This window comes from Gobius niger (assembly GCF_951799975.1).
Source record: "Gobius niger genome assembly, chromosome: 13".
Lineage (NCBI taxonomy): Eukaryota > Metazoa > Chordata > Actinopteri > Gobiiformes > Gobiidae > Gobius > Gobius niger.
In genome coordinates, this window is record NC_136864.1 from 16644188 (window position 1) to 16657891 (window position 13704).

General features: G+C 42.4%; 2 protein-coding genes across 2 annotated transcripts in view; one reads left to right on the forward strand and one right to left on the reverse strand.

The window, feature by feature from the left end:
* Nucleotides 1–1683: 1683 nt before the first annotated feature.
* dis3l2 (DIS3 like 3'-5' exoribonuclease 2) lies at nucleotides 1684–8120 on the reverse strand. The gene is made up of 21 exons (XM_079569014.1): nucleotides 8031–8120; nucleotides 6802–7479; nucleotides 6610–6734; nucleotides 6486–6539; nucleotides 6310–6411; nucleotides 6116–6236; nucleotides 5975–6039; nucleotides 5629–5858; nucleotides 5383–5556; nucleotides 5226–5305; nucleotides 5043–5155; nucleotides 4863–4970; nucleotides 4550–4783; nucleotides 4391–4470; nucleotides 3564–3747; nucleotides 3390–3476; nucleotides 3163–3310; nucleotides 2959–3089; nucleotides 2244–2348; nucleotides 2051–2155; nucleotides 1684–1964 (listed from the first exon to the last, which is right to left on the reverse strand). Exons 2-21 carry the CDS (start codon nucleotides 7457–7459, stop codon nucleotides 1863–1865), a joined length of 3006 nt encoding a protein of 1001 aa, XP_079425140.1. The 5' UTR covers nucleotides 7460–7479; nucleotides 8031–8120; the 3' UTR covers nucleotides 1684–1862.
* A 3804-nt stretch (nucleotides 8121–11924) lies between these two features.
* LOC306972473 (metabotropic glycine receptor-like) overlaps nucleotides 11925–13704 on the forward strand; it is a 54282-nt gene continuing 52502 nt past the window's right edge. Inside the window, exon 1 of the mRNA XM_079569096.1 lies at nucleotides 11925–13251. Within this exon, the coding sequence (XP_079425222.1) occupies nucleotides 12395–13251 (857 nt within the window). The 5' untranslated portion in view covers nucleotides 11925–12394. The remainder of the gene's footprint in view (nucleotides 13252–13704) is intronic.

Sequence of the window (13704 nt, forward strand, 5' to 3'; positions counted from 1 at the left end):
GTCCTAACACCTTTCTGGGAGTATTGACGCATTGAGTTTATGGTACTTTGACTTTGAACTTACTGTGGGTTAAGGAAGAGGAGGAACCAGATCACCTACTGAGGGTGGTATCGCGTGCAATTCAGGCAAGGAAACTACTTCCCTGAAATATAAAACTTTACATGCATAAAAATGGTCTCATAAAACTTGTATTGAAGGAAATCCTTCAACCTCGTTGCTCTGGGGAAACGATACTCACGGTGCATATGAAGTATCCAAGGCAACCTTGATATGTATTCCCCCTTGGTCGCACAGGGTGTAATAAATTTATGTGCAACCTTTGATCCATGACTGTAAATCAGTGAAGATATAGAGGCGCATCTTATGGACAGATAGGCAATAAAGATATAAAAATCAGATTACACGATTGTTTTTAAACAAGATCTACTCCTAAAACAACATCTTCACTTATATAAGCCAATTCTGGTGGTTCACTGTCGCCACTGGGAGTAGTAATTGCGTAGCATTGGCAACAAACATTTGCCAATGCTGTATATGCTACTGGGTTATTACAGAAACAAGTCAACTGAGGTGTGGTCCACTTGGCACCGATCGTTATGACAAAGGATTATCCTGTGATATAACTCTGATGCATAGTGTTTTTAATACGACACTCCTTAGTGATATTGACAACCTTCCTGTTTTAATTACAGACAAGATATGTTCAAGTATAAACATGGAAAAAAAGTGACAAAAATGGAGCTACACAAGATTTATTTTAAACTGAAGACAAATACAACACTGTACATTTCTGTAGATGGCAGTACATATAAATAAACAGAAAAAAACACAGATGCTGTTCTTCAGTTTTTCTTAATTCTTTCAACACAAGTCAGTTATTTACAACACACATGAGCTGAGTTAAAAACACAGCAGGTGATGTTAAAAATGTACAACTAAAGCCAAGAACATTCCAGCTAAACTAAAACAACTTAAAAACCAAAAAACACCTTACAATATGAAGCAGCCACATGTAAACCTCCAGTCAAATTAATCCTGAAATTCACAGCAGTCACGACATTAAAAACAAATATTTCATGTTTAAAAAAGGCCACTGTCTGTGTTTAGCAGCAAATTACATTCAAGTCATTTCCAACAACAGCATTGAAATTAATAGCCAGTTAGCCAATAGCCAAAGTCAAAGCGTTGCAAAATGACTGCGTTGTTCAGACTTGTGTACGGTAAATGAAATGCAGCCACAAAAATACAGGCCTCGGCTATTATGTAGGCTTATTTGTACTAAATCAAAATGACACTGGCCACTCAACGGTTATAAGACACAGTACATTGCACAAATACACCGATTTAAGTAAAAGTATTGTGCATTGATATGCAACCATAGTTACAGACAATGGTGACAGATATACTGTGGTCACAAAAAGCTTCTACATGTTTCACTTTTACTTTATAAACCTCAAGTGTAATTTAGTGTTATGCCTATGTGAATATGTTACATCACTGATCAATAGAGCAACAAACAAAAATGGCTGTTACTCTCACTCTACAGAGTTAAAATGTGAAAATTGTTCACATTGTCCCTTTAACTTTAGAATTGGTCTTTTATAGATTCATAAACGGTTAATTCTTAGTAAAAGCAAGTGATAAAATATATAAAAATCAATAAAAACTAATGGTATTATTCAGGAGGTAAGCTCAAACTTATAGAGCAACCCTGTGCTGAATGTAAACTTCACCAGAACTGAACAAAAACACATTTGACTCAGGTCTTCGAGTAAGGGTCTAATCCTCAACATAACAAATGTTATGAAGTGAAGGTGCAAAGAAAATGTGCAAATGATCTTATCTTTCCTTCAAGTGTGGCTTTAGGGTCCATCACTGTTCGGCCTCTTGAGCTCTGCACTGTATTTAAGAGTCTCACGCTCTGACACAAGCTGCACTTCCACCAGGGTGAAGATGGAAATGACCTAAAACAAGAGAGATCACCAAATATTATTACGCCTGCTTGATACGATACATGCACATAAGCCTGAAGACGCCTTTAATGGCCCACCTGCTTGAGTGGAGCTTCATTAGGATTTTCTGGTTTCCACACAAGAGTCAGCTCATTTGTTTTTCCGACCTCACGTCTCTGATATGTTTCCAAACCAGCCGTGTGCTAAAGACGAAAAGATTGGAATGCTAAAGATCATCTTACAAAGGCATCAGAAAAGGGAAACACAGAAGTAGCAAATGTGAACTCTAACCTTGGGGTAAACGCGTTTCTGGACCCCATAGCGGAGAACCAGCACGTCAAAAGACTGGTCCAGCACAGCCATGACCATCGCCTCAGACTCCAGAGGGCCACACTCCTGAAGACAGAACATTAACTTTGACTCATGCTGGCTCAGGCAGACACTAAACGACACTAGCAGTAAAGGTCTATTAAAGAAGGAGGTATTAAGCTTTTTGTTGTCATTTGATGATCATTTCAAACACATCTTGATCACCATCTTACTCTTTGTTGCATTGATCTAATAGTGTGGTGGCGCAGCTGTTAGCGCTCGTGCTTCACAGTTAGAAGGTCCCAGGTTTGATCCCCGGCCGAGCGGGGTCTTTCTGTGTAGAGCTTGCATGTTCTCCAAGTGTCTGTGTAGATTTACTCCTGGTACTCTGTGCATGTACATTAAGCTAATATTGTGTGAGAAAATAAAATAGAACTTTATTGTCTGTTCAAAAGAGCAGAAATCTGTCTTTCAACCTTTGACTTTTGAGGAACCGATTGCGCAGATTTGCCTCGCCTCCGTCAGTCTACCCCAGGGCAGCTGTGTCTACTAAGGGAGCTTACCACCACCGAGTATGGAGGGAATATGCCATGTAAAGCGTATTGAGACCATGTCTGTGAAAGATTAAATTAAGTCCTTTCCTTCCTAACGTGGTTTATTCAAAGTGTCCTTCAGACAGACTTTCGAGTGCTCTCACCTTCACAAACACTCCAAAGAACAGCTCAGTGCTGCGCTCATGGACAGTTTTGGCTGCACTTTTTCTGTCATTACAGTGCAATGCCTGCTTGTGCACTTCTTGTGTTCGCATGCCCAGCTTAGGTCCACAGTCTGGTTCCAGGAAACAAATACAAAATCAATTGAATGCTTAGAAATTGCTCATGATCAATAAAACAGTTAATACCAAGTGATGCAGCCAGGAGTCTGTGGACAATGACATCAGCATATCTCCTTATGGGAGAGGTGAAGTGCGTGTAAAAGGGGACATTCAGAGCATAGTGCTGGAAAAACTTTGGATCTGTCCACTCCCCTGAACAGAAATACATGGCCATCTGAAAGACAAACGTTTAGCGTCTTGAAATGGCTGTGAATTCACATAAAGAGCTGTTCTAAGAGTTACACAGCACTGACCTGCATTGGTCTTGAACACATGTGGGTAAGGACCTCCTTTCTGGCCGCTGAGTACTTATCATCGCCAAGAGTGGCATTAAGAGATTTCTGCAGGGTTATTAGAAATGCCACACATTACACGAGGGAAAACAAAACAAAAAAAACACATCGAGACAACTCTGTCTGAAAACCTACATGTAAAGTTCCTGATGAGGAAAAGTCCAAATTGATTCTCAGAGTGTCACATTTCTCCTGTAGCTCCTGCACGAGTTTTCCTTTGGGCTTAGGGTGGCACCTCAGCAGAGCCAGCTGAGGAAAATGCTTGTGGATGCGATGTGCCGTGGCTATGTTGGCCAGTAACATAAACTCCTCCACCAACCTAAAAACAAACAAGTATATATTGTGACAGACACGTCTGACACACAATTTCCTACTTACTTACATCACTGGCTATATACACAGAGGGCTACAAGAAGCTATACCAATAATGTTTTTAATTTTGTAACCAGTTTTAAATCAAATCAGGCAGGGAAAAAAAGGAATTCCTCTAGTTTCTTTGAATGGTTGTATTCGAATGTTTTGTCTTCCTTGTGTTTTACTGCAGAGCAGTAAATCAGCAAAGGGTAAAATATTTTTTATAATATATTTTGCATAATGTTCAACAAAACAGGCTATAGACGCTAATGATAAATGTATCATTACATCATGGACATGGGCGGCGTAAGGGGGTGTAAGGTTAGGACGATTCTAAGGGCCCCAGGCTGAAGAAGAGCAGACCCTTTTTACACAAGTTAAATGTTCTAGGGCTCCTCATGCACTCAATGTATGTATATGTATACATATGTGTATATATATGTGTATTTTGTCCGTTTTGACAAAGAAACAGGGCATCTTTATTGGGTTAAATCTTATCTGTAAAAAATGTAGGGGACCAGAAAAAGTTTCCTTCAGGCCCAGACTTTTTGGCAGCACCCCTGTTCACAAACATTTCCAAAGAAAGAACAGGACATTTATTCACTCACTTATTACTGTCTTTGTACTGGTAAACATAGCAGCCTTGAGGCATCATAGTTTCTTTACTCAAGGTAAAGGACAGCTTCAACTGAGTAGAGAGAGAGAGAGAGGTGTAAGTTCAAGATGTGTCATTTTGAAGCTTTACAGTTACAATATGATAAACTGACCTGGTCCAGACGAAGAGCTCCCCCAACGAAGCGCTGGGTGCGCAGGTTTTTGGCGATGGAGTGCAGGTTGAGCACGGCCTGGTGGATCTCATCAATCGGGTGCTCAGGGTCAAACGGAGGCAGTTCCTCAGCAGTGAACAGCTTTTCAGGCGACTCAATCATGCTCTGAGCGTGGTCATAAGACAGCTTGACACAAGAGCGGATCACTGAGCGGCCAAACCACTCGCTCAAAATCTGAAAGAAAAAAAAAATTGTGAAAAAACGTTAAGTAAAAAGAATGGACGTACAAAACGGCCGAGCACATTGTACATGCCTTTCCTTCAGGAGTAAGTTTCCAAATGACAGAGAAGGTGAGTCTGTCAGTGAGAGGGTTAAGACTGCACAACTCTTCACAAAGCAGTCGCGGCAACATCGGGATCACCTGCAAAAAGTCAAAACACGTAAAAACAAAACAACAACTTCAGCATAAAGCGGAAAAAAAGACTTCACAAACCTTTTGAACAAGGTACACACTGGTAGCTCTCTCACGGGCCAGTTTATCTAAATCATTGTCCTCCTCCACAAAATAAGTCACGTCAGCAATGTGCACTCCAACCTCAAAGTTACCTATAAGAAGAAGACAAAAATATCAGACCATCCATTGTGTACTATGTAGATATATATATATGGTAATTACCATCTGGGAGGAGTTTACAGGACAGAGCATCATCCAGGTCTCGGGCTGTGGCAGGGTCTATGGTGAAGATGCACTCCCTCCTACAAATATTACCAATAAGCTTGTATCACTGACCAATTCAAAAATCGATAAGCTTACAACACAGTTCCCCCCTTACCTTAGATCTTTCCTTCTCTGTAGCTCTTCCGGCGGGATAGTCCAGGGGAGATTCTTGGGGAGGCAGTCCAAAACGTCATCCGTGAATTCCGAAAAGTCCACATCATATTCAACCAGGATCCCTTCAGTCTCTGGCTCTATTTCTCCAGCCTGACCCAGCGACTTGGCGAGCATCCTGTAAACATCAAACAAATGCAACCGATTGCTCCGATTTTACAATACTTAAAAAAGCCTGAGAAGAATTTACCCCTGAGCGAAGTTGTTGTCAGCTGGCCAGTCGACTATTCTGCAAATGAACAAAGTGTTGGAGTAGTTCTCCGGGTAAACGCTGAAGTCATGGGGGCAGTCGGACAGCGGGACATTGATGCGCGGCACGCGGTGATCCGTCGGGGAGAACATGGCGAACTTTTTGTCCGGCAGGAACTTAAGGAAGCCCGTCGCAGCTCTTGAGTGCTTCTTCTCAATGATGTAAACCACCTAATCGAGAGAGCAGACCGAAAGCAATACCGTGACATCATCAAAAGCGGAAATGGGAAAACAACATGCTGATTTTTACAAAAAAAAAAAGTTTGTAATGAAAGTGCAGCACTCACTTTAGCGGTCTTTTGGAGCTCGTCATCACTGAATTGTGCAGGAGAGGCTTTATCCTGGAATTTATCTAATTACACCAAATGACAATGTTCAAACTGGTTCTCCATACACATGCATTTTTTTTTAGACAGATCTTCACTTACTGTAAAGGTTTGCAGTGGGATGTTGGTCACTGTCTGGCCTATCTAACTGCTTGTTCATGTTTTGTTTGCGTGGCGTTTCTGACTCACTGGCGCCCTCACGATCAGAATCAGATCGTACCACCTGCAGATACAAAAATGTGCACATAGTAATAACATTTCCATGAGAAATAAAGTCTTTTTAATCAGTATTTTACCTTCCACTGATCTCGAGGTAGGACTTGAACTACCACAACGTCTCTGTTCAGAGCTCTGTTGCGAGCTACAACTCCATCAATAAATATATCCCGGCCATCGTCCTGCACACAAAGTAGAAGAACTAGCTTAAGTTAATGCAACTTTAGCCACAGATTCAGAGGGAAAATGCACTTACAGGACAGGAGATAAAAGCATCATTGTATTTCTTGGGGTTGATTCTTATTTGACCCTATGGAAAATCCCAGGCATTAAAAACAAGGTGACAATTGCATTAGAGGAAAAACATTACAAAAATGTACCTGAATGAGTTCTCCTCTTTTCAGGCCTTGAGAGACCTCCTCAAACGGCATGTAGGGGTCAAACACTTGTTTTTTGGATCCCTTTCCTCCTTTGTTCTTCTTCTTATCAGCTGGAGAGTTAGCGCCTACGTCAAAGGTATCAGTCAACTTCATTATTACACAATGAGAGTGTAATAAAAATATATAACTTACCTTTAGTCTGTTGGAGTTTTTGGTCTTGTGCATTCGGAGAAAACATGGCCTTGGCTTCACTCTTTTTCTTTGACTTCTTTGATTCTTGCTGACTTGCTTTGGCCAAAGATTGTTGACAGTCTTCATTGGGCAACACTTCTTTACTTTTCTTATGTTGTCTCAGATGTTTACTTGAATCATTTAATGCAATCAATTCTTCCCCAGATTCAATGTCTCCATCTTGGCTGGTTGCCGTGTCCCTTCTCTGGCCTTTCCTAAGCCTTTCAGCCACGCGTGGAGTCGTCTCACACTCAGGTTGTGCATTGCCAACACGAAGTTTCTCCATGTACAAGGACAAGGAACTCTCTGCGGCTTTGTTTTTCAGAGAAGATGGTGAAAAGTCACTTGAATCAGAAAAGTCATTGGGCAGCTGCTCCCTTCTTCTCTGTGGTATAGGCAGTCCATCACTCTGGGCACTTGGGAGAGATGTGTTTGGACCGGTGCCTTCATTTTGACCCGATGTGTTTCTAGCGAACTGCTCCAGGTAGGAGTTGAACTTGCTGCTGCGATGCTGGCTGAGGAGTCTGGCATAGGCATCTTTTCGAGGAACAACGTGTGGCTGGTTCTGCGCATCATTCATCTTTTGATTACCCTTTTTAGATTGCCTGGATGAATCCATGGCTGTCTATTTGCAAGCCTCTGGGAAAAAAAACAAAAAGAATGATTGTTCATATAATCCTAAAGCAGGATTTTAATGCACAAAGTAATGTTTTTTTTAGTACAGAGTGTGAAAACGAAAACATAGCAGCAATACTGTTGACAATTCATATTCATTATATGTCACCAATGTGCTTTATCTACCTTTCACCCCAAAATACCATCAGATCTTGTACCATTAGAAAAGGACAGAACAAAGGTTACGTCAGCTTACGTCAGGCAATCTTTATTGAGTTTTTTTTTTTAGTGACACAATTAAAGCGCCGCAATAGTCAGCCTAAAATCATATTTAGCCCAGATTGAACTCAGTGATTGGGAAGATCTTTAATTTGCCAGATCCAGAAATTTCTAATGTTCCTCGCACATCATCATAGACGTTATGGTTTAAATCAAGCAGCTACGAAAAGTTAGCACTGACTTAGCAATGACATCTAAGTTAGAGTTGCTTTACCTGTGTTTTCGCCTATTTGCAGCAAAATAGATACAACTAGAGTATTGTAATCTGCTGCGATCACACAGCCACTGTCTCTTACCTTCGGTCAAGGTTTCTGTTTCTTGTAAAGTTTCGTTGTTGTTCAATGAGCAAACCGTGACTTTCACTTCCTGTGTCGTCACGAGGTCAGGGGTCAGACTTATCAAATCGACTTCTGGATCTTTTTTACTTGAAATATTATTATTATTATCATTGTTATTATTATTTTGCTTTCTTAATTATAGCTTGTAACCTATGTGTCTGATTTACTAAATTGCAGACGTATTATCGCCCCCAAGTGGACGTGGACTACCTATCAATATAAATTAATATTATTATTATTACTTTAATTATCATCATTATCATTTTTTTTAAATATTGCTGTTTGCAATAAAAGTAAAACCAACCCCAAAATACGTAATGATATTGGCTGCTATACTCAAAAACACCACCAGGCGGCAGCATTCGTTTCTACAGTATTTGCCGCCTACTGACTGAAGGAGAGGTACGTGTTTTCTGCATTCATGTAAAATATTGTTTTATCTGGCGACCTCCGGTGAGATGTTCTTAATAACTTACATGAAAATAAAAATAAAGTCACTTCACAAGTTCCTGCTGGCTAAAACCAGAGCCAAACTGAAGTACTAATTGTACTTCTTAGAGTATAATTTATATTAAAAAATAAACCTTACAAAGAGTAAATTTTCAAATGTAAATCTGCTTTATTTTACATAAAGTGACCTAAATTTATGTTGTGTTTTGTTTACTTAATTGTTCATAATAATATTTTTTTCAAATATTTTTTCAAGTCTTTTTCTTTGAATATTTTTCCGGAACATGAGTCAAACTTTTATGCTCAGTTACTTGGTTCTCAAAGTGACAGTGGGCGGCACGGTGGCGCAGCGGTTAGTGCTCACGCCTCACAGTAACAAGGTCCCAGGTTCGATTTCCACCTGGACAGGGCCTTTCTGTTTGGAGTTTACATGTTCTCCCCGTGCCTGCGTAGGTTTCCTCTAACACTAAAAACATGTACAATAGATTCCCCTCTGGGGCCAGGACTCCCCTGAAAAAGAGATTCTTAATCTCAGTGGGACTATCCTGGTTAAATAAAGGTCAATAAAATAAACAGTCTCACTAAGTTCCATTTTCTAAAGGCATTTTTTTTACTCTTACTTGAGTTAATATTTTTGGCCACACCTCTGGTGAAAACCACATCATGACGAGATGGCAGCTTTATTTTCAGTGTGCCTCATGACCAGCCAGATAGACTGAACTCCACCGTAATCTGACTATATAAGAAGGGTACTTGTACTGTTCGACCGACACTTCAAGGTACTGTATGTTAAATTGTTTTTAGTTGTAGATGGCTCTAAATTATGCCTGTTTTCCTTAAAGCTGATTCCAATTCGGGCTATAGATAGAGAACAGAAGAGCCTCTGTTAAAAGCACAGTGAAAATAGTGCTGATGATGATGGATAGCAGTGATATAGGGCTGTTAAGTATGACATCACACACAATAACCAAGCTACTTCCTGGTCCAAACTGTTCCATAAACATCCATCCATCCATCCATCCATCCATCCATCCATCCATCCATCCATCCATCCATTTTCTTCCACTTGTCCGTTGCCGGGTCGTGGGGGCAGCCGTTGGAGCTGCTCAAATCACATTGCACCAGCCCCTTATGGCTCCTCCTGAAGGTGGTGGGTCCACGGGAGGACGGCCTCATGATTAACCGGGCCTGTTGGTCTCTCATAAGGGGCTTCTGAACCGCTCTTTGTCTGACCCGTCACCTAGGACCTGTTTGCCATGGGAGACCCTACCAGGGGCACGAAGCCCCCGACAACAGAGCTCCAGGATCATGCGGGCGCTCAAACCCCTCCACCACGTTAAGGTGGCGGCTCCAGGAGGGGTGTTCCATACAACACAGCAAAAACAGCAACTTTATCTGAATCTCCTGCTGAAATCACAACAAAGGGCAAAAATAGTTTTACACCTAATTAGAATAATGTAACTCACCATTTCTCCAGGAAAAAATATTATGGTTTTATTTTTAAAATAGGCCTTCATTGTGTGTGGAATATTCTGAGGGTGCTTTGTAACAAAATGCTCAAAATTTCACAGTGAATTCTTGGTGCGTCAAATAATGGATGTTGCAGGTGTTTTAGGGAATTTTAAATTCCGTTTTAAATAGAGAAAATTTTGCTTTGTCTTTTTCTGATTTTGACATGGGTTTAACTCCCAGTTTAGACATACTGTAAAACAAGGGAAATAAATTTAGACCTATTTTACATTTTACAGACTCAGTTTAGCCCGGTTCTGATCTTGATAGGTCTTGTGGTGGTTGGTAGGTACATCTTTTATGAGGTGTGGCTTGAAATGGCCAATATCGGCCAATAAAAAGGCCGATACGTTTTTGTTTTTCTCCAACAGTAATGTTGCAGGGTGGCTGATCAGCACTGTGCACAGGCCTCTTTTTGAACTGGACTTTGTTCTATTCAGAGCAATAGTTTCTGGTTGAGTCCAGTAAAACTCTGGTTGAGTTCTTGTGTCATAATTTTCTATTTCGGTCTACTGGCTTTAAACCTAAAGATTTTCCTTGGAAGAATATTGTTTCAGTTTTATGCCTTCAGTTTTTGTTGTATTGACTGTATGTGTCATTGTTTCACACTTGGAGCTCATTGGACTCGGGCTTGGTTAGAAAATACAGGAAGGAATACATAAATAGGACACAAAATGAACATCTCTTTTTACTGCGTCTAAAAATGCGCGTGGTGTGGGTGAGAGAGAGGCTGGTACAGGGCTGTGGTTGTACAGACCCAAGTTGTAAAGCGTGCCGATGAAGCAGCAAACGCCTATCAAATATTCATTATGCCAGGGGAAGCTGGGCTGTGGAAGATGAAACAGAGGGGGAGCCGTCACTTTGTGTCTCTCTGCACTATTTGCCTCATTTTACTGGGCACTTTCTGTACTTCACCCTGCTTCAACATCAAGCTTACCTTGGCCAAGTGGAATATTCATACAACTGGACATTGGGATAGCAGATAGTATTTGGAAATGCTTTAGCTATTTTGACAGTGAATTTCTCTGTAATTTATGATATGTTTCCCACATTTTTGTGCAAAAAGGTGGAGCATAGTCATTCTAAACAGTGGCAAGTTTTTTAGTGCAACATCTGATATCTCAATGGCCATATTGCCGTTCCCATGATCAAACATGTTCTTAAAACAGTGAGAGTGTGACACGTGTAATTGCTGGAGGTCAGGACTTGTTGCAAGGACCCCATGGTGAGACCTCCTCATCGCCTCCACTGCCATGGCAACAGACAGAGTTTCTGAGCCTCTGCACAATCTATGATTTTGTCGTGTGACCTGACAGTTCTTCATAGAGCTTTTGATGAAAGGATATGTGCAATGGGTTAGCTATGCCCTGCACTGACTTGCTTTAGAAGTGCAGTCCTTTGCTAATCCTCCTCATTATTGGTTGTTGACTGACCTTATGTGATCCCCTCCTCTTTACTTCATGTGACTAATGATTCTGCATAAACTGTAACCTTCCCCTGATAGGAGGATGATGGTTTCATGTCACCATGTTGGCCTTCTCAAATCTCAATGTTAAAGTCGTTCTATAAAAACACAGAGTACCTGCAGCAGATTTGTGTCGACTGTGTGTTACTCGATATGGATGTTGGTGAATGGTGCAAATCAGTGGCTCTTGACTCTATCTAGTGGTGGGTGCCCGAACTGCAGCCAACACAATGATAATGAGACATTCCTGCTCAAGAAACATAAGAAATTCAATTCAAAATATCGTGTGACAGCCGATCGACCTCGGTTTCTTGTCTTTTTCTCTGTCAGGTAGGCGCTTCCCCATTAACGCGAGTCTATTTTTAGTGTCACTCTAATTGCTACGCTGTTATTCTATCACTATCCTCCTCCTCAGCATCAGCAGCCTGGCAGCACTTTCAGTCCCGGACAGCTCCCGTGTGTTTCCCACGCTCCGCCCCCCTCCGGCAGACTGGCAGTGAGTAGCAGCCACACATGAGCAGGCGACACTTGAAGTGGCCCATTCCGCCTTCGTTGGGAGGGACGGGGCTTCGAGAACATTTGGCGTGGAGCTTGACATCGCAGAGTCCTCACATGGATTGGAAGATGAGACATGCACGGACGGCAGCAAAAACAAAGCGTGTTGGTGGATTACAGACAGTAACACTGAGATGAGTAAAGGAGCGAGGGATGTGGGAAAGATCGTGGGAGCTGAAGAGAGAGCGAGCTTGTTTTCTCTTGGAAGGTGGATATAATGTCCACGACAATGTACTTTTCACTCCGCTTATTTGAATGTATTTGATCTGCGCGGTTTGGGTCATGCCTGCCACACTTCGCCAACTGTTCGGGGATCCTTGATAAGCGCGCGTCAACAGGAACCATGGCTCTGGTGTTTACCCTGCTGCTACAGACAGCGGTTGTTTGGGCTTCAAACTATGGATACGTGGAGTGGTCAGATAGTGACAGAGATGACAAGAACCCACCGGTCTTCAGCACTCAAAACATTTACAAGGAGTCGCCCCACAACCCCACGCACGACGCCTATATCCCAGCCACAGAGCGCGCAGTAGTGGCGCACAAGATTGAGGAGGACCTGCCCCGCGTGGTGACCGCCTTCCTGCACACCGGGGACTCCGCGGCGCTCAGGCAGGTGAACTGCTCGCGGAGGTACGAGCTGAGCAGCCTGAGAGGCGGCCTGCACGTGGCTTCGCACTATTCCCTCCACAGCATCTTGGATACCGTTGCGCATGCCACCAACTTCTTAAACGCGATCCTCCAAACGAACAGGTCCCGGGAGCACAGCGTGCGCCGGGACATCCACTGGTACCACGCGCTGGTGGAAAGCATCCTCGAAGGCGATCCCAAAATCCACAGGGCAGTGGTTACTTTTCACTCAGACGCGCAGACACCGGGTCCTCACGTTTTTCTACAGGCGACAAGAACCGAGAAGGACGTGGTGCTGCAAGATCTTTCAGCGTCCGCTCACCGCCGCCTCCGGGGCAGAGGTCCCGAGTCAGACTGGTTTAATGACTTCCGAGACGGGAGGAGACCCCTCACACACAGGAAAGTTCAGGACGTGTCAGGTTCTAAAAGTGGGAGCTACCTCCTGGATAAGAACCAGATCAAATGGTCTGCCCCGTACCTGGAGTGTGAGCACGGGGTGTTCGTGCCCTATTGGCTTCTCACTCTTTCTGCAGGCTTCTATGGGCTCAAGAATAACTCTGCGCCAGAGTTCAGGTGAGACACACTGTTGAACTCCATGCAGTAAAGGCAATGTCTGTTACTGTGGGCAGCTATTACAAGCGTTAAATCCCCAGAAACAAATCTGACATGAGTTGGTAGAGCTTTCTGTACTATAGAGTGAGGACAGCCAATGTATTGTGCTCAGCTGTGGCTTTGAAGGGACAAGCAGATGGTGTGTGGAGCACTTCAGAGGAAGGTGCACTTCACATCATCCAGACCTGTCAAAATGCAGCTGTCACAGTCTTTCTGTTGCAGGATTTATATAGGCTACATGTGATTACAGGAGTGTAGCTTCATTCGAAAGAGGGGATATCATTTTATATTGAAATTCAATTCAGACAGAAAATCGGAACAAAACGTATATATTAAAATGCTTCAGTTAAATAAACGGTCATGTTATGCGCTCCCACTATGGCACTCCTCGTTGTTCTATGTTTAACCTCTTTA